Below are 25,741 nucleotides of genomic sequence, written 5' to 3'. Positions count from 1 at the left end.
CATAAATATCTCATGTCCAAAACATCCTCCGGAGACACAGAAGGATACAATGTAAAAATGTATCAGGGGCTGGGGACTTAGCTCAGTGATAGAGCACTTACCTAGGAAGCGCAAGGCCCTGGGTTCGGTCCCCAGCTCCGAAAAAAAAGAACCAAAAAAAAAAAAATGTATCAGAATTCTCTCCCAAGCAAGTAAGAAGTCCGAGGTCTGCCTTAAGGAACTCCAATAAGCATGTTCCGTTGGGTAGCCCTGGTTACAGATCCCTTATGTCCCAGGACCTACTACCAAAATCCCTGGGGGAATGGTGACCCCATCAGCCTAGAAACATCCTTACAGACACAGCCAGAGGTGTGTCTCCTAGGCGGTTTTAAAGTCCACCTACTTCTATACTATTGGAGAAAAGCAAAGAGGCCAAGTTGGTAAACAAAAAAAACAAACAAACAAAAAAAAATCCAAGGAGAACAGACCAGCTAAAGACACACAGAGGAAGGACTCTGAGGATCCTACTGAGAAAAGTATTTGAAACGAATAGTTATTAATTCAAGTTAATTTACAAGTTAATTTTGAAAATTTTACAAGTTTTCACTGTGACATTCATTCACACACACACACACACACACACACACACATATACACACACACAACCCCTTGAACAAAGACTTAGTATCCATAATAAAGAGCTTAACAATAGAAATGGAACAAGTGGTCTGACGGACAGATAGACAGCTAGAGGACACACAGTCAATAAATGAGCGAAGGAATGCTCTCCAGGATCCACCAAGGGACGTCAAACCAAAACCAGGCTGAGATCTTTGAAGTGGCCTTAACCAGATATAGAATAGCTATTAACCAGATATCCCAAGCCCGGCAATGCTGGTGAGCATGCGGAGGGACGGGAAGGCTCGCACGCAGTTGCTGAGATTGCAGATTTGGAGACGTGCACACAGAGGTCTCCAACAAGGAGGACTTGAAGTTCGGCTTGCTAAACTATGAGCAAGATGGATGTCACTGGAGGATCTTGAGCAGGGCCATGTCACCTGATGGCCAAGAGTGTCAAGAAGTGACCTGTGGAGGAGCACAGGGCAAGGGTGGTTAATGGGAATGGAAGCCAGTGAGGAAGGCAGAGCGACCTGTAGTGTGATAGGAGGACTAAGTTAACAACGATCGCCTGCCTATTTCAAAACAGCTGAAGAGAGGACATTGAAGCTGCCAACACAAACAAATGAGGAGTGTTAGCGGTTAGGGCTGCTAACCACCATGGTTTCCTCATCACATGCTGTCCATGCACGTGTCATCAGCTCGTCACACCTTGCATGTGTGCAGTAAGTACATCTGTCTTCAGAATTAGAAAAGAGCTGAAACTCCACTGTAAGGAATAAGCAATCGGCTGTGCATAGCAAGGGTGTGGCCGGCGCCTGAGGAGCTGAGGAGGACGAGAGGCGCTAGGAAAACAGTTTTCATGTTCACCTGCCCTCACAGGGCACAGCTCACACTCACCTGTCCCCACAGGGCACAGCTCACACTCACCTGTCCCCACACAGAGCACAGCTCACACTCACCTGTCCCCACAGGGCACAGCTCACACTCACCTGTCTCCACACACAGCACAGCTCACACTCACCTGTCCCCACACAGAGCACAGCTCACACTCACCTGTCCCCACAGGGCATAACTCACACTCACCTGTCCCCACAGGGCACACAGATCACACTCACCTGTCCCCACAGGGCACAGCTCACACTCACCTGTCCCCACACAGAGCACAGCTCACACTCACCTGCCCGCCACAGGGCACACAGTTCACACTCACCTATCCCCACAGGGCACAGCTCACACTCACCTGTCCCCACAGGGCACAGCTCACACTCACCTGTCCCCACAGGGCACAGTTCACACTCACCTGTCCCCACAGGGCACACAGTTCACACTCACCTGTCCCCACAGGGCATAACTCACACTCACCTGTCCCCACAGGGCACACAGTTCACACTCACCTGTCCCCACAGGGCACACAGTTCACACTCACCTGTCCCCACAGGGCACACAGTTCACACTCACCTGTCCCCACAGGGCACAGCTCACACTCACCTGCCCCCCACAGGGCACACAGTTCACACTCACCTATCCCCACAGGGCACAGCTCACACTCACCTGTCCCCACACAGGGCACAGCTCACACTCACCTGCCCCCCACAGGGCACACAGTTCACACTCACCTATCCCCACAGGGCACGGCTCACACTCACCTGTCCCCACAGGGTATAACTCACACTCACCTGTCCCCACAGGGCACAGCTCACACTCACCTCACAGCTCACCTCACCTGCCCCCCACAGGGCACACAGTTCACACTCCCCTGCCTCCAGGGTACAGAGCAGGCCACAGTGCGAAGAAATGCCAAGAAGCTGACTGTCCTCTGTGCACAGCAGGGCAGGACATTGGCCCCGAGAGCAAGGAGCTTTCTTCCAAGCTGAATTCTACAGATCCTGGATCCGTGGTCGTGGGAAATGTAACCTATGGAAGCCTAAGCTGGCTCATCCTTGAAACACAACAAATGGTGTGCTCACCACTGGAGCCTTGTGAGGTACAGAAAGACAGAATGCGTGAGGCCCTTACTAAGCAGTACTATTAAAAGTCCATGGCCCACCTAATGAAGTCATGTGACCTAAGCTGTCCTCACAGCAGTACCGGGTTAGACAGGGATCGAAAAACCTAGACTTCTAACTGGCTTCGAGAGAGCGGATCTCTCATGTGTCTGAACCACACCCAGCTGAGCAGTGGGCGAACTCTCCAAACTGAAATAGGAGTCACAGGGCTCTCTGGGCTGCACTCCCCACCCTGGGTCACAGAGCGGAGCTCAGTTTGTTCCAACAAGATAATATTGAGCAGACACGGTGCCTCCGAGGGAGGAAGGTCTTTCCTATACATAGTAGGTAGGGAGCTGGGGTAACACTGCGCCCTCATCTGGGAGGCTAAGCCCGTTTGTAAGTGGCTTGTTAAGGCGCGCATCGTTTTCCTGATCGGCAGTAGCGAGGCTGCAGCTTCAGGAACTAGTGCGATCCGTCATGTTATTATATATTTAAGGCGCTTTTGGAAAACGCCGTTATTCACTCAACCAACTGCATATATAGACTATTTAAAGCAGATTTTTGACCCAGTAGACTGTACCAGCTCCATCGATCCTCTCAATGGGTATGTGGGGACTCTTAAATATGCAGATTGACATGATAGACTCTGAGCTCCACAGAAAAGACGCGTCAGCCATCGGAGTCACGGGGGCGATGCTAAGTCTCTCAAAAGCGTTTCCGAAGCAGATGTGTATACAGCAAGCTCTGGGGCTCCGGAGGGAGGCAGGAGGCTTCGGAACAAGGTTCTGGTCTCTAGAAGTGGGAGTTGGTTCTGAATACTACTTGGTGCGGCTTGTGTGGGTCTGTGAACACAAAATATTCCAGAAGTCTGCTGAATGTCTCGAAACACCACCATCAGCATGGTGCTTCTTCTTTTGACACAGGATCTCATGCAGCCCAGTCACCTCAAACTCTACATAGATGAAGGTAGTCTTGAATTCCTAACCCTGCTGCTTCTACCTCCCAAGTGTCAGGACGTTTGGGGTTGGAAGAATTTTGTTTTATGCTACCAGGCTAAGAATTTCTTCTGGGGACTGGAGCAATGATGAGTCAGCAGGTGAAAGCCTTGGTGCGTTTGCACCCAGTCCTACTTGGGTTTAGAGTCCCGCGCTCACATAGTGTCTCAGGGACTCCAGCTCCGAGGCCCTCTTCTGTCCTCCACGGGCACGAGGCACACCAGCATGCACAGATGTACACACAGGCAAAGCATTTATACATACAAAAAAAATACATAAGTGTAAAAAGAATTTTGAGAAGAATTGACTCCGTGTGTGTTAGTGCAAATTCGTTTCTTTAACTGGAAGTGAGAGGATTTTTGACAGCAGGGACCCATCATCTTTGGAGAGTGTGTTTGTCTTTGTGTTGCTTCCACAGAATGCCTGGCTAACGCTGTTTAAGGAAGGAAGGGTTTGCCTGGGCTCGCAGCGTGAGGATACAATGTATCATGACTTGGTACGCGGCTGGCCTGAGGCGGGCGACATTGTGTCCACTGTGCCCTCAGTCAGGAAGCGAAGAGAGAGGAGTGCTGTCCTCAGCTAACCTTCTCCGTTTTGTTCAGTCCATGACCCCATCCTAAGGAATGGCGGTAGCCAGGTTTGCAGCTGGTTTTCCCATCTAAATTAACCTAATTTAGATAACCCCTCACAGACATGCCCAGAGATTTGTTTCCATGGTAACTCGGAAACCCATCCAGCTGGCAATCAAAAGTGTGGACTGGAACTGAGGAGGAAACTCGGCATTTGTTGGGAGGAGTGGCACACAAAAGGGGTGGAGACCGGAGACAAGGTATAGAGGGTCACCTTCACAATGGTTGTGTCAGGCTGAGTGAGGACAGAATGACAAGCGTCCCGTAGGTCAAGCTAGAGGTGTACTATAGTCTCATTCCATTAAATCCCAGAAACCTGAATCTACATCCTGTCGGCTTTTTCCCAATGTGCCTGGGTGAAAGTAGGTTTACACAGGCAGACCTGGTGATGTTGCTCAGTCTTTGAACATCTTTGGGGAGGCTGAGCTAGGCACAGTCACCCACACACTGCCTGACTCGCCCACCTCTAGCATTTAAGTCTTGACGTCATAGAAAGTGTAAGTGTAACAGTGGACACAGGGATCTGGGAAGAGCGGTGAGGGGAGGGAGAGAGAGGCTGGGTTGATCCAGGTATCTGGTCCGGTGCTCCGTTGTACAGCAGGGAACCACAGTCAACGAAACCGTGACGTGCTGATAGTTCACAACCCCTGAGACAGGATCGTAAATGTCAAATATCAAAAGGACTGAAGATATTAACTGCCCTGATTCCGTTACTATAAAACATATCTCTCTGTATGGAAATAGCCCTTGTATCTCCAGCATATGTAAAATCATTCTATGCAAGCTTATACACTCCCAGGAGTGAGGTAAGGTGCCCCAGACAACGGCAGGACTCAGCTGTGTGCGTATTCGTAAAGACACCAATGGGAGCACCCAGGCCGAGCTGGCGCATGGGTGACAAGCTGCGAACTAGTTGCTTCCTCTGTCGCCATGACAAAACACCTGACAGCACCTTCTTAAGAAAAGTTTACCTTACTCCATGGTGTGAGGAAGTGCAGCCCTCTTGGTGAGGAAGGCAAGGCAGGGCTATGAGGAAACTGGTCACTCTACATCTGTAGTCAGGAAGCAGAGGCTGATAGCTGGCTGGCAAGTCTTTTTCTTATTGTTTTTACATCCTGTGCGCGTGCATGTGCATGTGTGTGTTTCTGTATGTCTCTGTGTGTGTATGTGTGTGTGTCTTTATGTGCATGTACATGTGTTTCTATGTATGTGTATCTGTATGCCCGAGTGCGTGCATGTACGTGTGTTTATATGCATGTGTGTGTTTCTGTATGTCTGTGTGTGCACCTGCCTGTATGTGCATGTGTTTATGTGCATGTGTGTGTATGCGTATGTGCATAAGCATATGTGTACTGTATATGCATGTGTGTGTGCTTCCCTATGTATATCTGTGTGTGGGTGCCTGTTGGTGCATGTGTTTATGTGCATGTGTGTGTATGTGTTTCTGTATGTCTGTGTGTGTGCCTGCCTGTATGTGCATGTGTTTGTGTGTGTGTGTGTGTTTATGTGCATGTGTGTGTATGTGTTTCTGTATGTCTGTGTGTGTGCCTGCATGTATGTGCATGTGTTTATGTGCATGTGTGTGTATGTGTGTGTGTGCATATGCATATGTGTACTGTATATGCATGTGTGTGTGCTTCCCTGTGTATATCTGTGTGTGGGTGCCTGTTGGTCATGTGTTTATGTGCATGTGTGTGTGTGTGTGTGTTTCTGTATGTCTGTGTGTGTGCCTGCCTGTATGTGCATGTGTTTATGTGCATGTGTGTGTATATGTGTGTGTGCATATGCATACGTGCACTGTATATGCATGTGTGTGTGCTTCCCTGTGTATATCTGTGTGTGTGCCTGCCTGTATGTGCATGTGTTTATGTGCATGTGTGTGTGTGTGCATGTGTGAGGATGGCATGTGAGTGTGTCACAGTGAACATATGGAGGTTGGAGGACAAGCCCAGGTGTCAGTCCTTCCTTTTTAAAGGCAGAGTCTCTCTTTAGTGTCTGCTGCACGCACCAGTTAGCCCACACCCTTCTTGGCATCCTCCTGTCTCTGGCTCCCAACTCACTGTGGGATCGCTGAATTCTAGGCACACACAGCTGTGTCTAGCTTTGCACAGATCCTGGAGATTTTAACTCGGGTTCTCATGCTAGGGCGGCAAGCATTTCACCCAGTGCACATCTGTCCAGCCCCGCACTTCTTTGCATGCAGCTCATGGAACGGAGCGACCTTAATTCAGGGTTCTACCTTTAGTGAAACCTTCTGGAACTATCACAGGCACGATTAGACTGTATTTCCATGATGGTTCTAAATCTGATCCAATCTACAGTAAAGACCAAACAACACACAGGCCATATGTCCTGTCCCCGTAAACCCCCAGGCAGTGGTGTCCGCCCCAAATCCCTGTCCTGGAGAAAGCAGGTGAGATACCACAAAAGAGAATGGCAACCGCTGGCCTATGACCCCTCTTGTTTGTCTGTGCCCTTTAGAAGTCAAGATGGGGGAGGGATGGCTTTGAAGAAAGCATTCTCAAAGTACTCGTCACCCAACCCTTGGAGCAGGGCCAGAAGACCCTGCAGGACTCCCCGTTAGAGGACGCAGAGAGAGCCGAGGGCTGTCTGTCTTCCAGAATTTGGGAAAATCGGGCCACGCAGTTGCCCAGTGTGGGTCTTTCCCAGACCCAGCTGCCTGGGTTATATAAGTTGCCTCATTTGAAAGCTAACCTAGTTAATTAAGGACTAAACTCGGTGGGGATCCATTTGGCAACATTACTGGAGTTGTTAAAAATTGCCAGTCCCTTCCAGCACAAACTCTCTTTTATTCTTGTTTTAGAAAAAATAAAATAAAAATCCAATCAGATAAGGGCATTTGAAAAAAGTTCAGGAGAAATTGATTAAGAACAATGCCAAGAGATTAATTTTTTTCAGCCGAATTTGAGAGAATAAGTGCCTAAAACTGAGAAATGCAGCTTTGGACACTCTCTTCACAGCTGGGTTTCTGCTCGTGTGACAGTGACAGTCAGGTAGGGTTTGGCCTGGCTGTGCTCCCTGAGCACATGCCACAGCAGCCCTCAAGGCAGGGACTGTGGCCATCTTCAGTCGCTAGAGAGTGGCACTGAGGACACAGAGGTGTGCTTGTGATGGCAAACTGGGACTTGGGTCTGATGAAGGACAGACCACTCCCTTTCCAACCTTTCTGCATCCACAGAGAAGGTGGCCACATATTCCCCTCCGGCTTGTCTTACACAGCAGACAGGATTCTCTGCTCAGCCCCAGATCCCACTGGCAACTGGAGGCACCAAGGATAACCCCCTTCCTCTCCCTCGATCCCCAAAGCTTCAGATGGCCTTCATTGCCACAGTTCGGGACTATGCCAGGAACAAAACCAAGAAAGTCTTCAGACGTTATCACGTGGGCACTGACAGAAAGACAACGCCAGGCTAAAGGTCCTGCGAGTGTGTTGGGGACAAACCTGGCCCCTGGAACTACAGGCCACCTAGAGACATCACCTGCCAGAAAATGATTTCATAACGGTGGAGAGAAACCGAAGACGATACCTCACGTTGCCATTACACACCGGCCATGGGCAGGTACGCTTGTGCCCTCATCCACACGCCTGCACACACAAACAGTAGCAACAACAGAAAGATCTGGAAAGGAGACCACCAGGAGTGACGGATTAGGTCCAGAGACGGAGATACAGGAAGGACCGCAGCGTAGAACCTAGAATCCGACAGGTACAGACTCAGCCCCCTACCCAGCCGAGTAACCCTGAGGATGCCGTTAGCATCCGCCTGGATTCTATTTCATCGTCTGTGCAGAGGGAGACTAAAAGGCAGATAGAGTTAGTGTGAGGACCAAATGATGTGCCGTGCATAAAGACTTGAGACCGACGGTCTTAATGCATAGGTTGGTGCCCCACAGAACCTAAATATCGAGACCGTTTTAAGTCAGGAAACAAGCGTCCGGGATGCTGAGGGCTCCCTCACAGTGAAGATGCTCAAGTCACTGCTAACTGTCATCATGAGGATTGATGCAAGAGAGAGCAGGTCCTGAGGGCCTGAAGCCAATGCTCTCCCCAGTCCTTACGCTCAACCATGTGCTCAATGGTAGGAACGTAGCTCAATTTCCAAGTGGGTGCTGTGGCAGGGAATTCTGCGTTGGTGGGCTGCTCGCAGTGGAGCCCGCAACATGGAAAGGAAGGGCCGGAAGGTCCCCGACAGCGCCACGCATGGCGGGATCAAAGAATCCCCAGGGCCAGCATGCTCTTCCCTGACTTCCGACTTGGCTTTGCTCCATGAAACAACTTTCCACCTCGGACTTCTCCGACTCAAGAGACAGCAAATGTTCCTCGCCCGAAACACGAGAAGCTGCCGGTTCCCTGACAACACCAATTTAGCTTCTGAGAGGCAACGGCGGACTTTCTTCTCCTCTTCTTTCTTCCTTAATGGGAAGTGGTCACAGCCACGAACTCAGCAAAAGGCTCAGGTTGAAGTTGGTCCGTTCTTGGCTAATGCAGTTAGACGTTTTCGAGAAAGGGCGACGAGAAGGGATCATTATCCATTATCTGCATGAAATATTTCAGAGGAAGAAGCGGCGTTTGCCAAGAAGAGAAGAGAAGAGCTGTTTGACTTCGAGCCAGGCAAGAGGGAACAGGATCACCTTCACGTTCTGTGGTGTGCGGGGCAAATGCTATTTCAAGGAAGCGGGAAGGAGCCCGGAGAACTACAGATGGTGCGCTCACTCCCACTCTTCCTGAAGGTCGTTCTGGACAATGAGCCGGTGTTCCTTGGCACGAAAAGAGATACACTCCTTCCCTTCTTGAAAAGAGTGATGGGTGTGCACGCGCACACGTACATGCATTTATATAGCCTGGAGGGGGAGAACGTATAGAAGATAAGTAACGCTATTTCGCTGCAAACAGTTGCTACGACTTCACCATCAAAGCCTCCGCTTCTCCGTTGAATAAGGAAGCATCAATCCTGCCATGATTGCTTCACCCTGGTTTTTTTTTTTCCTCCTCTTCTCCCCACTCCCTACCCCGGTTCCTGATTGATGGCCGTCTCTAGGTTGAGGGTATTCTAATGATTTCAAAACCGGAGTTACCAGGAAGCTTTCTGAAGTGGCTTCCCTTCTCCGTGAATATTTTCTCACCCTGCTTTTTAAAATTGTCACTAAGATACATCCCCATAATAATACATGCTGGCCCGAAACCTGAGGTAGCAGAATATAAAGGTGGTTTTCTTTTTATTCCTTTTTTTATTTCTATTTATTCTTCTGCTTCAAGCACTTGTCACCTCTCCCGACGTAAAGCCTGGGGCTTCGAGCAGAGTCCTTTTCCTCTTGGATGGTGGGCAGAGTTATTTCTCAAGGATTGCAGACGCTATCCTTACGGCTAATGGTGTCATACAATGCTCTGTGTTTGAGTGTCCCTTCTACACAATTTCCCTGCACAGATGTCTCCGGCACCTTGCACACATGACTCCATGCTAAATACCGAGCCTCGCCCTGGAGGAGGCCACCTTCTGTAGTCACTCTAACGAAACTGTCTCGTAGCAAATGTAAATACCACACGGGTTTTTGCTGCTTTCAGATAAGATTTCAAAACAACAGGAAATGGAGGCGAAAACTGATTTCAGCTGCAGTGTGTTGGTTACGTTGAAGCTTAGGGTTCTCTGTGCTTCTGGTGTCCGTTCGGAGGTCGAAGGAATACCAAATCCCGAGGGGTTTGTGTACTTTCTGGGATGAGATGCCCTGACTAACTTACAAACTAGAACTTATTATTATTCCCCTCTGGTGGTGAAGATCTTTGAAAATATCAGCACAGTCCCCAGGATCGAAGTAAGCAATATGTGGCAGATTGGACCAGGCCTGCCTGGCCCTAGGCTGGTGCCTGGCCCTAGGCTGGTGCCTGGCCCTAGGCTGGTGCCTGGCCCTAGGCTGGTGCCTGGCCCTAGGCTGGTGCCTGGTCTAGACTGATGTACCATCTTACCTGTCCATTACTTGATGAGTTCTTTCCCAGCCTCTCCTGATTTTGAAATAGATGCTAAGCTATTGATCTACACCCCAGCTTCCTTTTTACTCTTTATTAGGAGATAGGGTCTTCCTAACTTTCCCGTGCTAGCCTTGAACTCACTTTGTAGCCCAGGCTCACCCCGATGCAAGATCATTCTGCCTCAGCCTTCGGAGTAGATGTGATTGCAGGGCCCAGCTTCATAAGCCCCACAGAAGTGATTTACAAGTCTCTTGCCCAGAGTTTCTTAGGCAATATCATCTGACCTCCAGGTCTATGCCTGAATCACTCAGCCTTTCCCCAAAGCTGGCTCCCACACGTCCTTAAGAACAACAGAGTAGAGACCTGTATGGCCGACTGTCTCTCTCAGCTTGGTTATTTACCTCATGGAGTCTTGATCATAGGAGATCGTCTAGAAGGATCCCTATTCTGTAGGTTTAAGGATGAGCCTATCTGTCTGCGTTCCTAACATGATTTAGTCATGGCTACTCTTACTTTGTTGACACGAGAACACACCCTGAACAGTGAGGGACCGTAGGGCAATGGGTCCCCAGATTGACTCTTTGTCCTGAATAAAGAACCCAGAGGCTTGGAGTGAAACTGACAGGTGAGGAAACTAGTCAGAAAGTTAGAGTGACAAAACCCACAGAGGCAGTCCAGGTCTTCTGCCGTGGAGTCTCTCCTGCTCGCCATCCCACACTCAGGGATAGGAAATGAATGGACCCCAGGCACACCTGGTTCTCCACCCTGCAGCGCTGACCAAAACAAAATGCCTGGGGAGGACAGCTCAGTTGGTAACGAGCTTGCCTTCCGAGCGTGAGGACTGGGGTTTGAGGTCCAGCTGCTGTGGTCCACACTTGTATCCTTGGCATCAGAGGTCAAGACAGGCAGAGCCCTGGGGCTCCCCAGTTGGCCAGTCCACAGAAGTCAGTGATCCACAGGAATCAGTGATCTCTAAGCCAATGAGCGATGGCCTCTCAGCAATGACACCTGAGGTTGGTCACACCTCCTCGTTCGTCCCTGACTCTGCCGTAGAGCCTGAGTAGCCATTATGCTTCTCCACCATGGCACCAACCATACTGCCACCCGCAGCCCCTCAGCGTCTCTCAGTCAAGACACATGTCTGTTCCTATTTACCCTCCTGTGTCAGGATTGTTTCTTTTTCCAAGTGTTTATCCTCCTGTGTCAGGATTGTTTCTTTTTCCAAGTGTTTATCCTCCTGTGTCAGGAGTGTTTCTTTTTCCACGCGGTCTACTTTCCTCGCTTCAGTCACCTGCGTTCTTGCAAAGATGTGTGACCTTTCCGTGACCCCTCTCTCCATTCCCGGTTTCTGTCAGTAACTCATCTCTCTCCTCTCCTTGGCCTTGGGAGGATCTGACAGGTCAGAAGTCCCTGTGAAACTCACCCAAAGTATCTTTCTTGCCTGCGGGAGCGGAGGATAAATATTTTTTTTATTTCAAATGATAAAGTTAGAGAAGCACAATGCGCTGGCTGAGGGCCCACCTCCTTGGGCTTGCATTAGCTCATCCTTCTGGCTGGTGAGGGAGATGTGGAGAAAGCCACAATGCAGCAGGAGGAATCAGTCCTACCGTCTGAGATGATGGGCCGGGAAGGTACTGGTAGTGAGAGCTCTGGTGCATAAATAGACCATTTTAATATATAGCACAACTGACAGGCATCCATCTTGTATGTGAATTGTTCTAATTCACTGACCAGTTTCCCAGAGGGGAGAGAGTGGGAGATGGGGCATGGGGGGGTGGGGGGAGTCCTGCTCTCAAAAAGTTTCTCATTTGTTTCCAAAAAGTCCCGGTGGTCTCAGGATGAGTCTTGCTGGTATTGTTTGTTCTCTCTCTCTCTCTCTCTCTCTCTCTCTCTCTCTCTCTCTCTCTCTCTCTCTCTCTCCAGTGTTCCCTTGAACAAAGAATGCTACTTATTTGGTTCTGAGGTTCAGACAGAGGACCTAGGTTTTATGTACACAACATAGGTGGGGAGAGACTCCCACAGCCATCCAGGCTCTGGTCACACTGAGAGAGAGAGAGAGCAGATTGGCTCCTCCACATCACCCCTAGAGGTCCTAGCTCTGACTTTGGCCACCATCTAGAACAGTGCACAGCCCACGTTCACCAAAACACAAAAGCTCGAGAGAAGGGAGGCCTTACCCTGTGTGGTCATTTAGCACACCTCCTGGGTACATGATGTGTAACTGTCCCCATCCCTCGTTTAGATCTGCCAAGCGGACAAAGGACTCTTTGTATGACTTTAAGCCGCCAATCAATAGAACAGACAGGCAAAATGACCCTGTCACTGTCAAGTACATTATCAAATGAGATCTTGGTCAATTTCTGGTTTGTTTTTTAAAGTCTGCCTTCTTAAGCTTGAAGTTTTTCCTCCAGTTAAAAACTTTGTCAGTTTTAAAACAGTCAGTGCCTTCATGAATTTATTTTTTTTTTTTTTGGCAAGACAAACCTACAGTAGAGAAGGTCCGATGTCCAACAGGAGACTGCCTATGAGTGATTCATGTACAGTATCATTTAAATGATTTCCACTGAAGGCTTTCAGAACAGCCAAGGTGATCATTTTTTTTTAAGTAACATTTTCCTTTTTGATTTTTAGCTTTAAATATAAGAGAAATTTTCTAAAAACATAAGGATTTCTCTCTGAATTTGCCCACATACTGTGAAAGTACAAAGAATTCAGGAGATGGCCTGATAGCTGTGGAGCAGTGGTGAAGTTTATCTTCCTATGTTAGAGGCAAAATTAGCCCGTGGTGTCAGCCTGTGGGGGGGGCTTCTCTGAGGCAGGCTGTTCACCCTAAGAACCTAACTCAGGGCCTCTACTCCCACTGATGCCTGACAAGGCCACCCTCTGCTACATATGCACCTGGAGCCATGGGTCCCTCCATGTGTACTTTGGTTAGTGGTTTAGTCCCTGGGAGCTCTGGGGAGTCTGGTTGTTTGATGTTGTTGTTCTTCCTATGGTGATGCAAACCCCTTCAGCTCCTTCAGTCCTTCCCCTAACTCCTCCATTGGGTCCCCATGTTCAGTCCAATGGTTGGCTGCAAGCATCCACATCTGTATTTGTCAGGCTCTGGCAGAGCCTCTCAGGAGACAGCTATACCAGGCTCCTGTCAGCAAGCACTTCTTGACATCTGCAATAGTGTCTGGGTTTGGTGTCTGTAGATGGGATGGATCCCTAGGTAGGGCTGTGTCTGGATGGCCTTTCCTTCAGTCTCTGCTCCACTCTTTGTCCCTGCATTTCCTGTAGACAGGAGCAATTCTGGGTTAATATTTTTGAGATGGGCTATTCCTAATCTTCATACTTAAATGTGAATCCACTCTGCAGAAAGCTGACCAATCAGAAAGCCAGTGGCTCCGTTAGCCAGAGAGCACCGTTCCCGGTGAGTAATGGAGGCAGACGCCATCTATGCAGAGGGAGTGATCACTGCTCAGTAGAGAGCCAGGCCTGTTGCTCAGGAGCCATCATTCATTCATTCATTCATTCATCCATTCATTCATTCAAACATGGAAGACAAGACATAGTCATGCCTGCCAGGGTGGGACTTGGGAGAAGCAAGGTTTGTGAGTTTGACAGTTGGGGCAGATATTTCCATTCCGTGGTCAGTGGGAGCCTCAACCGATCAGAGAACTGGAGAAAAGTAATACTCTTCCTACAATGCCGTGGGTCGGCTAAGACGTGTGCTCTGACTGAACTCAGAGAAAGAAGGGAGACTGGTGAGGAAAAATACCATTCTGAGAGAGAGTCTTGGCTAAGAGGGGAAGAGAATGAACTCCTTCCTAGGAGGTGAAAAAACAGGTTAGTTGTCCGTTGCATTTTGCTCCTTAGACATGAGGAGCAGGGAGCGTGTGGCTACTCGATACCACAGGAGGCACACCAACACCGAATCCTACTGGCTCCTGTGGTGGGTGTTGGGAGTTTGCGTTTCACTCTAAGTGTACCAGAAAGTCGTTGCTGGAGTTAAAACAGAAACATCCCGACCTGACCCATTTTACATAGAACATTCTGGCAACAGAGCCAGGCAGGAGAGTGCACACCTGTCATTCCAGCACTCCAGAGGCTAGGACAAAAGTTCAAAGCCAGCCTGGGCTCCAAACAGAGAATCCGTCTAAAACTAAAGACAGAGTATTCTAGGAGGCTGGGGTAAAAAGAGGCAAGAAGGCCATCGGTCCATCCTCGTGGAGAGTAGGGCAGCTCCATCTGAGCAGAGGGAAGTGTGGAAGCGAAACGGTCAGGTCAGCCCATCATCCAGACACAGGACTGACAGGGGTTGCTCATTTGTTCCCTGTCCCGGGGGTGGAGGGTTTCTTGTGGCCGGATTCAGACAATGGTGAGGGTAAGGATTAGAAAGCGAGGTGGCAAGCTTGATCTTCAAGCCGAGAATCAACAGAAAAGGTTCTGCGGTGGAGCCCAGCTCTCTCCCCGCACCTTGGCGTAATTGTGAGAACTCCTTTTGCTAAGCGAGTATTCATAAGGACGAATTTGCCACCCGTCTGCGTGGCAGCCAGAGTCGCACATGATGCCAACTTATTAAACAGTTCATCGATGGCACGAGACACAGACCTTCATTATGCGGTCCAGTCACCCGGCTTCAGGCTGCCTCTGCCTGCCCACCTCCGCTGCTGGTGGCAAACAGAGTCCCTCGGATCAAGTGAGCAGCTTTGAATGTTTAATATTAAAATGTGGCTTTGAGAAGCTCCTCGGAACCCCGAGCCATTGTTAAGACGCACTCCCTCTGACAGGTGCGCAGGTACTCTTTTTTTCCTTTTTCTGAGGCTCTCTCAACGTGTTATTTTATCGGGTGCGTGAGATTTAGTCTATTCTGCGGAGGCAAACAGACAAAAAAGGGTCTCTCAGCACGAGTTACTCTGCTGTAAAGGTTATAGTAAACATGTCAATGCCTAATTAAGCAGAAAATTTTATCTGTATTGTGGGGGAGGAGTGTGCTGTCTCCGACTTTTCTTCTGGGGAATCCATTTAGAAGGACAAAGTAGATTGTGAGGGTGAACCGGTCCGGGAAGTTCAGCATCCAAATGTCAGCAGAAACGGGGGGAAAAATGGGAAGAAGTAATAGTTCTTATCCCTTGCTGGAATATGGCACGGGCTGGCAGAGACTCTGTGTGTGTGTGTGTGTGTGTGTGTGTGTGTGTGTGTGTGTGTGTGTGTGTGTGTTTTCTCTCTGTGATCACACTACCCATAAGCAAAGTAACAATATGTTATAGCCTGTTACAGCCATGGACAGTGTTGCTGACGTGGCATTTGTCCCAGAGTCATGACACCCATTTGCTTTTCAAAACTGACTGCAGAAAGTTCGCCTGGTTCCACTTGCAAAGGTGATAATAATATTTCACCAGGAGGGGCAGCTCACGCCTGTAATCCCGGCAATGAGGAAGGGGAGTTGTGGGAACTCGCAGCCAGCCTGGGACTGACTACGCAGAGACATTCAAAAGAAACAACAATGGCAAACGACCCTAGCTGATGGCTAAAATGTATCTGATTTCCGAAGTACCTCTTATATCTTAGGAAACTTTTCTTTCTTTATAATTAATAACTTTCTCCCTGAGAGTAGCAGCCTAACCCCTCTTTAAAATACTAAATTAGTCCTGGGGGAAAGCGAAGAGGCAAGAAATGGCAGGGAGGGCCTGATGCCTGCGCTTGGCTGTTTCAAAATGCAGTTTTCTTGCAAGAAGTGGCCACTTATTAATGGTCGCTTGGATGGATTGAGTAGTTTTCTTTTCTTCCAATCAATTCATGGCACTAGAGACTAGCAACACCAATTTAATGAAAAATCCGCTTGTCAGCTTGCTGGGGAAGCAAAAAAAAAAAAAAGCACCACACCAATAACAATAAAATAACAAACACAACCATAAAACTTGTGGCCAGACTGAACTTTTACATTGTATCTTGTTTTATGGACTCCCGCCTGAAACTCCTGGGCTCTTGTCTTCCGCCTTCCCACAATCCTCTCTGAGGAGGTGGATATCTGCTTAGCCATCGCCCAGATTTTACTGCCGCTCTGGGAAGATTTTCTTACTCGTTAGATTGGCAGTAGAGAGAAGGTGTCCTGGACAAGACAATGGGTTCTTTTAGCAAACAGAAGGGGGTAGGGGGACCCTGCGTGCTCTGCAACTTTCTTCATTCTGAAGCCTCAGTTTCCTGACCTATAAAATAAACGGATATGGGATAAATGTTAAAGATTGTGCTTGTAGACTGGAAGGATGGTTCAGTGGTCACTGCGTAAGCATGAGGATCAGAGTTTGGAGAGCAAGCACCTGCATATATGCCAGGCTCTCTCTCTCTCTCTCTCTCTCTCTCTCTCTCTCTCTCTCTCTCTCTCTCTCTCTCTCTCTCTCTCTCTCTCCTGGCCTTGTCTGCAGAGCTCCCTCCCAAGCTTTAGGCTTGGCATATGGGAAGACTAGGACCTGATATCGGGTTTCTCTCTCCCCTTGCCGTCAAGAGGGAGAGTGATGTTTATGAAGAAACACCACATTAAGATCATGCTGGCCTTGCAGATCTGAAGCTGGGTCCTTTGCATGGGGGACATCTTTGGTTATATCTTACCCACGTGACTCTAAAAGACCAGGTGGAGAAAATGAACCCATGGGCATAAATAGTCACATTTCCCCTCGGCAGTGATGGGGATTTGTCCATTAATTCTCTTTTGCTCCCTCTCTCTCTCTCTCTCTCTCGTGCCTGCGTTTTCCCTGTGCAATTACTGGCCCTCATTCCTCTCAGAGAAAGGAAAGTATGCATCCCCCAATAGCATTTTGCATCCACAAATCAACTCTATAATTGGCATCTTGTGACGGGTACCCACAAATCACAGTGCATTTGAAATTATAGGAACAAGATCGAGAGAGTATTTTCAGCCGTGTCTGGAAAGGTCTTCATGAACCCGTGAGAGAATAATAGACTCGCCCCCAAATCTCCCATTCTCACACCATTCACCATTATTTTAAAAATCATTGTATTTGCTGAGCTTACATAATTTTTCAGCCATTGGTAGGAGATTGTATTTGCATACCCCATCCTCTCTCTCTCCCGGCCACTCTCCATAAATAACAATGTTACAACAGAAAGACACAGGCTCTCAAGGATGTAATGGCTGTGCGTCCAGGTTCCTATTTAGATGAATTCAGGCCAATGCTCCCAAATGTCTTGGAGCAGTTTGCCAGGGAGATGCTAAGGACCAAGCCCTAACTTCCTTATGAGCCAACATCCTCCTGTACCATGATGTTAATAGGATCTACCTTTCCGTCTAGATTTCCAGGAAACCATACACACGAATGTAGCCACCGCCCCGTTATAGGAATATCAGAGTGATATTTGGCCCCTACATTGTCAACTTGTGGTCATAGTCATTCATGAGAATTGTGCCTTTGCCAAGATAAAAAGGAACAGGCAACAGATGGCACGGAGGGCATCATTTGGGCTCTGGGGATGTTCTCAGTCGGCATAGTGCCCGCCTAGCCTGCCTGAAAGCTGGATTCTATCCCCTGCATCACATAAACTAGATATGACGGCTCGTACTTGTAAGCTCCGCACTGAGCAAGTAGAGGTGGGGGGATCAAAAGTTCATGCCCTGCTACATAGCAGATTTCAGGCCGGCCTGGGCTGCATGAGACCCTGTCCCAAAATAAAACACCAGCCTTTATTGATCCCCGTTTCTGTGGAAGTTGGTCAAAGTATAGATTGTGTTGCTATTCAGTTCAGACTGGGTAAGCGGGGAATTGGGGATGGACTCTGTCAGCTGTTCTCACACTTAGTTCATCTTTCCCTATCTCCCACAGGGTATGCCCAGGAGGAAGTACTGAAGGAAGAGGAGGAAATAAAGGAGGAAGAGGAGGAAGAGGAAGACAGTGGCTCCGTGGCTCAACACCAGGGCAGCAATGACACCGGGACAGACGAGGAGCTAGAGACGGGCCCGGAGCAGAAAGGCTACTTCAGCTGCCAGAACTCGCCAGGTAGCCACCTGTCCAATCAGGACGCAGAAAACGAGTCCCTCCTGAGCGATGCCAGCGACCAGGTGTCAGACATCAAAAGCGTCTGCGGCCGAGATGCCCCGGACAAGAAAGCAAACCCTCATGCCAAGCTTCCCAGCGAACCCCATAACTGCATGGATAAAATGACAGCTGTCTACGCCAATATCCTGTCAGATTCCTACTGGTCGGGCCTGGGCCTCGGCTTCAAGTTATCCAACAGCGAGAGACGGAATTGTGACACCCGCAACGGCAGCAGCAAGAATGATTTTGATTGGCACCAGGACGCCCTGTCCAAAAGCCTACAGCAGAACTTGCCTTCCCGGTCCGTCTCTAAGCCCAGCCTCTTCAGCTCCGTACAGCTGTACCGGCAGAACAGCAAGATGTGTGGCTCCGTGTTCACGGGGGCCAGCAGGTTCCGCTGCAGGCAGTGTAGCGCGGCCTACGACACGCTCGTGGAGCTGACAGTGCACATGAACGAGACGGGCCACTATCAAGACGACAACCGCAAGAAAGACAAGCTCAGACCCACGAGCTACTCCAAGCCCCGGAAAAGGGCCTTCCAGGACATGGACAAAGACGATGCTCAAAAGGTTCTGAAATGTATGTTTTGTGGCGACTCCTTCGATTCTCTGCAAGACCTGAGCGTCCACATGATAAAGACAAAACATTACCAAAAAGTGCCTTTGAAGGAGCCAGTACCAACCATTTCCTCCAAGATGGTCGCACCAGCCAAAAAGCGTGTTTTCGACGTCAACAGGCCTTGCTCCCCCGACTCCACCACGGGCTCGCTCGCAGACTCGTTCTCTTCCCAGAAGAGTGCTAACCTGCAGCTGCCCTCCAACAGCCGCTATGGCTACCAAAACGGGGCCAGCTACACCTGGCAGTTCGAAGCCTGCAAGTCCCAGATCTTGAAGTGTATGGAGTGCGGCAGTTCCCACGATACTTTGCAGCAACTCACCACCCACATGATGGTCACGGGCCACTTTCTCAAAGTCACCAGCTCTGCCTCCAAGAAAGGGAAGCAACTCGTGTTGGACCCGCTGGCTGTGGAGAAAATGCAGTCGCTGTCTGAGAGCCCGAACAGTGAGTCTCTGGCCCCTAAGCCGTCGAGTAACTCCCCCTCCGAGAGCACAGCCTCCGCCACCGAGCTAAAGAAAGAGAGCAAGAAGGAAAAGGGGGAGGTCAACGTGGATGAGCAAGGCGTGAAAAACGAGGACTATGAAGACGCTCTACAGAAACCTCTCGACCCTACCATAAAATACCAGTATCTAAGAGAGGAGGACCTGGAAGACGGCTCAAAGGGCGGCGGGGACATTTTAAAGTCACTGGAAAATACCGTAACCACCGCCATCAACAAGGCCCAAAACGGTGCTCCCAGCTGGAGTGCATATCCAAGTATCCATGCAGCCTACCAGCTGTCTGAGGGCACCAAGCCACCCATGGCAATGGGCTCTCAGATACTGCAAATCCGGCCCAACCTCGCCAACAAGCTAAGGCCCATCGCGCCCAAATGGAAGGGCATGCCACTTGGCCCCATCCCCGCAAGCCTGGCCCTGTACACTCAAGTCAAGAAGGAGGCAGAAGACAAAGAGGAAGTCATGAAGCAGTGCGGGAAGGAAAGTCCCCACGAAGAGGCGACATCTTTCAGCCAGCCCGAGAGCGAGTCTTTCTCCAAAATCGAACCACCTTCGGAATCCAGAAAGGCCGAGTCCTGTCCCCTGAAGGAAGAGGAGAAGCTGCTGAAAGAGAAACCGGAGCCGTTAGAACCAGTGTCTTCTCTGACCAATGGATGTGCAGTGGTTAACCACAGCCCGGCCCTGCCTTCCATCAACCCACTCAGTGCCCTGCAGTCCGTCCTGAACAACCACTTGGGCAAAGCCACCGAGCCCTTGCGCTCGCCTTCCTGCTCCAGCCCCAACTCAAGCACAATCCCCATGTTCCATAAGTCCAGTCTCGGCGTGGTGGACAAGCCGGTCATAAGTCCCACCTCTACCAGGCCGGCCGCCAGTGTGTCCCGACACTACCTGTTTGAGAACACCGACCAGCCCATCGACCTGACCAAGTCCAAAAGCAAGAGAGCCGAGTCCTCGCAAGCACAATCCTGCACGTCCCCACCTCAGAAGCATGCTCTGTGTGACATTGCTGACATGGTCAAGGTCCTCCCCAAAGCCACCACCCCAAAGCCAGCCGCTTCCTCGAGGGTCCCTCCTGTGAAGCTGGAAATCGACGTGAGACGCTTTGAGGATGTTTCAAGCGAAGTCTCCACTTTGCACAAAAGAAAAGGCCGGCAGTCCAACTGGAACCCGCAGCATCTCCTCATCCTGCAGGCCCAGTTTGCCTCGAGCCTCTTCCAGACCTCAGAGGGCAAATACCTGCTGTCTGACCTGGGCCCTCAAGAGCGGATGCAAATCTCTAAGTTCACGGGACTCTCCATGACCACAATCAGCCACTGGCTGGCCAACGTCAAGTACCAGCTTAGGAAAACAGGTGGGACAAAATTCCTGAAAAACATGGACAAAGGGCACCCCATCTTTTACTGCAGTGACTGTGCGTCCCAGTTCAGAACCCCCTCTACCTACATCAGCCACTTAGAGTCTCACCTGGGCTTCCAAATGAAGGACATGACCCGGATGGCCGCTGACCAGCAAAGCAAGGTAGAACAGGACATCTCCCGGGTGTCGTCGGCTCAGAGGTCTCCAGAGACAATAGCTGACGAAGAGGACACAGACTCTAAATTCAAGTGTAAGTTATGCAGTCGGACATTTGTGAGCAAACATGCAGTAAAACTCCACCTAAGCAAAACGCACAGCAAGTCACCAGAACACCACGCTCAGTTTGTAACAGACGTGGATGAAGAGTAGTTCTGCAGGTATGGGGTGTGCTCCCAGGTGACGGCGACTGTGGCCTTGTGAGGAGCGTGTTAAAAGGAGATGGGTCTGCTTAGAGGCAGAGGTCTCCCGAGGCCTCCCAGGACCCTAGTTTGCTTCCATAGACTTACTTTTACAAATGACAGGCCGCCATGAGTGGGTCCTAACAACCCCCCTCCCCACACACGTCCTCCAGTTTAGCTCGGAAGCAGGATACAATGTATCTACGAGAGATGAAGCTCATGGTTGCGCATAGAGCTCCAGGACACACGATTCCCTTAGCAACCTAAGGCCCAACCTCCAAGGTCCAGCTTCCCCTGGTTTTAATTAACAAGGACTAGATTCCATTTTGCCATCTGCCTTCCCACAGCAATGCTTAATACTTACAGAGTGGGAAAGAGGTGGCGCCAGAATGAGGACAGTGAGGGGAGGGGGACCTCCCAGGGGCCGTTATATACAGAGATAGCTTAATCAGTTCACGAATGGCTTAATGTTGTCTTTTTTCTCAGCCCTTGCAATGAATACATTTGGTAGCCGACTTTTAGCAAAGGCTGCCTCTGCGCTCCTTCCCTGTTTCCTTCCTATATTCATTTTCCTACGGAAGAGCAGGGACCCTTAAGGGGGACAGTCGGGATGCACTCCTCTGTGCAGCAGGGAGATGGAAATGCCTTTTGATTTTCCTTAGGATAAACCCGGGATCAGAGTCCGCCTCTTAACAGATTCGAAACATCCCTGAGAGTTTGTTTCACATATAGAAGTGGATAGTCGAAGCCTGTATGTGGCCACGTGAGTAGGGTCCGTCTCACAGCTTCAAGATATATATTTTTTTTTAATTGGGCTGGAGGTGCAGTTTGGTAACAGAGTACTTGGCCAAGTACTTGCCCGGCACTCATAAGGTCGTGGGTTCAAATCCCAATACCAAAACGAGGAAAGGAAGGAATTTGTTCCGTGTATCATAGAAGTTCATGCCTTGCTTTGTTACCAATGCCCATGTTACTTATGTCACCTCCAGGAGAAAGGCCAGAGACCAAAGGCAAATACTTTATGGCAAATTAGTCACGTAGGCTGCTTCCAAATATTGAGCTCAAGCAAGGCTGGATGTCAACAAACCTCCCTCACAGGATTCCTCTGCTTCCTCTTCTCTCCCCTACCAGCATGTCACCCCCATACGCTAGGGACCCCAACAAACATTCAGATTGACCTCTGCCTGAGGCTCCACCCCAACGCTAGGACCCAACATGAACTAAGGGCTCCGTGCTTTGCAGCCCAGCGTATGCCCCACAGCATCACTGAACCCCTCTTAATTAACTCACGACAAGGTATGGAAGCTTATGATGTGAGCCCTCGCCACCCCGTCTTTGCAAAGCTTTTACTTTCACGCAGGAGACTTTCGGGCCAGGCTTTACAGGTGCAGATGCTAGGGGAGTTCCAGGTAGAGGAAGGTCCCGTAGGGCGCGCATGCTCGCCCCACGCGCATGCTCCTCACAGAGCTAGAGAGCTTCCGAGTGGGAACGCTTGACTCGAGACTCTTCCCTCCAGGTGGGAATCCATGCTTCTGATTTGGGGACCCCCCCTTGAGGGCCACCCCTATTGTTTGCATGCCTTTATCATGATAATTAAATGTTCCGGGCAGATTCATCTCCGGGTTTCCAAGCATGATTGTACACATCTTACCTTACTGAATGGAAAGCCATTTTGCATCTGTCGAGCCCACACGAGAGCTCTGGGTTCTGCCACGTGCTATTTATTTACCATATCACATTTTAAATTTTTATGTAATTAGCCATTATGCCCTTCTGGTCCTTTAAAAGAAAAAAAAAAGGGTGGACACACATAAAGAACCTAGGGATGAGACGTATGTTTTAAATCTAATAGTTGTGGGTCCGAACCACGGCGAAGGGAACAAATAGGCAATGTTTATTTTGTGCTATAATAAAGACCAATTTTCCACCTGTTAGGTCTGTAATCATTTTTTAACTGCGATGTGGAACTAGGGAGCGGGGGGCAGAAGGAAGGTCTCATTGCGAGTCGGAATCGAAGCGTACGCTGTCTGCCCTAGAGAAGCAAACATCGGCCGATAATTTGGGGGGGAGGTGCACAGAGGCCGCCTGTAAACCCAGGAGGCACGTGGGTAAGGCTGTCACTGCACATCTGTCCGCATCTGTGCAGAATAAATACTTCTAATCTATGACAGTGTTATCATCATGGAGACTATGAACGCTCGGTGCAACCACAGCCATGCTGGGGTGTCTGACAGGGCTGCAGAAAGGAGTTTGAAGTCATTCCGTCCAATGGGACTGTGTTGCGTACGTAGAAGAGAGGATGTGGGTGCCGGTGTGCTTGTATTTAATCCAGTCTGCTTGAATGGTTGTCCTCACGCCCGTGGGTGACAAGATGGTGTCTTGAAGTTTTAGCTCACCTAGGAAAGAGCCCTTCCCCCACTTCGAGTACTCGATTGGAGCCATGTGTATACAAGCCCTGCCCCCTCTTCAGAGTTTATGCATGGGGTAGCTCATTTTCATTGTTTTCAATTTTATAAACTTTATTATATTTTTTTTTAAAAAAATGATGGTTTTAGGTGTTTACAGGATTCTATCATCACTTGGAATTCTAATCTTAGCTGATACAGAGGAGGGTACAATGTTAGAAAAAATGGCATGGTATTTTATAAAACACATCGAGATACAGTGGGATATTTAAGAGTTTCCCATGTCTGTGCGTTTCTAAATGGCAGGAATTTCGACCTGGATTTTCTTCCCTTTCCTGCGGCCACCTCTAGTCCTGTGAACACCCTGCCAGATAGCGAAGTCAAGTTTTTCATTAAAATTTCCTTGGAAAGTATTGAACGGGCACCCCCTCTTCTAGGACATAAGTAGTCTAAAACAGTTTCCCCGTGTGTTTGTGTATACCTTTAAAAGCCTCTCGCTCTCGACTGGAAATTAAACAGAGAGCAAATCACTGAGTCTCAAATGCATAAGGACTTCAAATTATAGTCATTACCACGTAATGCAGTGTACGCGTTGAGCGGCACACCTAGCCCTGAGACTGCAGGCGGAAATGTATTCTAGTCCAACACGCCGCCTGACACGTCTGTAACGGATGGCTTGATGAAACGGTATGTCGGGGGTGAAAGCACGGAAGGGGGCTGCCACGTAAGATAAAAGATGGACGTCTGATCCGGTTGAACTTGCCCTTCACCGAACCACGGAGTCTTTGTATAGCTGTGTCCCAGATAGCGTGATGTGGGCCTTAGTATTATTCTTTTCCAAAAAATATATATATATATATATATATATATGTGTGTAATTTTCAACCTGGAAAGTCGTAATTCTATCGATATTAACCACGGAGATTACATGCCAGTCTAGGAAAGCACGGAACGGGCTGGAGTCATGAAGGCTCGTGAGAGGAACCCACTGTTTTTCTGTCCGTTGAAGAAACGCCCCTCTTTCTGTTTCTCCTCCCCTCCCTCTGACCCTTCCTTCCCTCAGCAAATATTGGCTGGGTTTCACCACGCACCACATTCTGTTTAGCGATAGGGCATAGCAGTGAGCCAAGAGGAACGCCAGTTGTAGCAGCAACCCGTGGAGCTTGGCGGCAGTTGCTTCCTCCCAGGCATCACGCCCTGCTAGCCTCCCTGTAAAGTACAGGTTGGTTCAAAGAAATAAGGACAGAGTTGCAGTGCCGTACCTCCCAAGGTCCTACCGTCTCTGAGCTTCACGTATGCATTACCTCACGTCTGGACCAGGGCCCCACGGCAAACATGGTGCTGATACCAGGAAATAAACTGAACTAATGACCCAAACGGAAGTCGGCCGTGAAGGCCAGGGGCAGACACACAACTCAGGGGCAATTCGCTGAATGGAATGCATAGCGGGGGACCCTTCCCTGGGCGGACCCAGGGAAACAACGATGGCAGGCACTCATTCTGAGGAGCATTTGGCTGTAGAGGTCACCCACCCTGGCTTCCAACTTCACCCCAGCCCACCATGCTGAACCCCACTTCCATATTTGTAAATTGGGGTCACTGTCACCTGCTCATGGAGGGATTTGAGGATTGCATAGACGCATGTGATTACTTTGCTTAAAGCCGGGTGCACAGTAAGTCCAGGAGAGTGAATCCTGGAGAGTCTCTCAGCCCTTCCTGTGTCCTGAAGCACAGGGAACCTTAGAACCTGCAGCCTTCCCAACCCACTAATTCGTGTCCAGATGGTCATCCTTGCAAACCCTAGCCTTTGTGGTTGCTGTGGCAAAACCATCACCGATTGGCTTCTTCCTATGAGTCAGGAATGGCTGTGCGCTTGTACCCTCATTTTGAAGGAAGGTAAGCCTTAGCTACAAAGGTTCCATCATTCTTCCACTAACACCAAGTCAGCACGGAGGCGTCCCAACCTTAAGCACCGTGGGTCTGTACAATCCTCATCCAACTTCTTCTGCCCTTGGTCTCCTCCTCACCTGAGCTGAGGGTCCACTGTATGACCAACCTACAGAGAAGAGGCTAGAACATGTGGGTTAGAGGTGTTCCAAAAACAAGGGTCCCCCGGGGGCTTCTAGGAAACCCCAGCTGTAAACGAGTCACGGTTCCGCATGACCTAGCCGCAGAAAGTGCTTTGTAAGAAGTGCGTCCTCGTGCAATTTCACGAACGCACGGACATCAGGGT

The 25,741-nt window shown here is 49.5% G+C and overlaps 1 protein-coding gene across 1 annotated transcript in view; it reads left to right on the top strand.

Moving 5' to 3' along the window:
• Tshz2 (teashirt zinc finger homeobox 2) overlaps nt 1-23,037 on the top strand; it is a 263,057-nt gene extending 240,020 nt beyond the window's left edge. Inside the window, exon 2 of the mRNA XM_032904732.1 lies at nt 18,022-23,037. Within this exon, the coding sequence (XP_032760623.1) occupies nt 18,022-21,074 (3,053 nt within the window). The 3' untranslated portion in view covers nt 21,075-23,037. The remainder of the gene's footprint in view (nt 1-18,021) is intronic.
• Nucleotides 23,038-25,741: the final 2,704 nt, after the last annotated feature.

The sequence above is a fragment of the Rattus rattus genome, chromosome 5, assembly GCF_011064425.1.
Source record: "Rattus rattus isolate New Zealand chromosome 5, Rrattus_CSIRO_v1, whole genome shotgun sequence".
Lineage (NCBI taxonomy): Eukaryota > Metazoa > Chordata > Mammalia > Rodentia > Muridae > Rattus > Rattus rattus.
The sequence above is the reverse complement of the archived record's forward strand: the minus strand, read 5'-3'. Positions and strand labels throughout refer to the sequence as shown.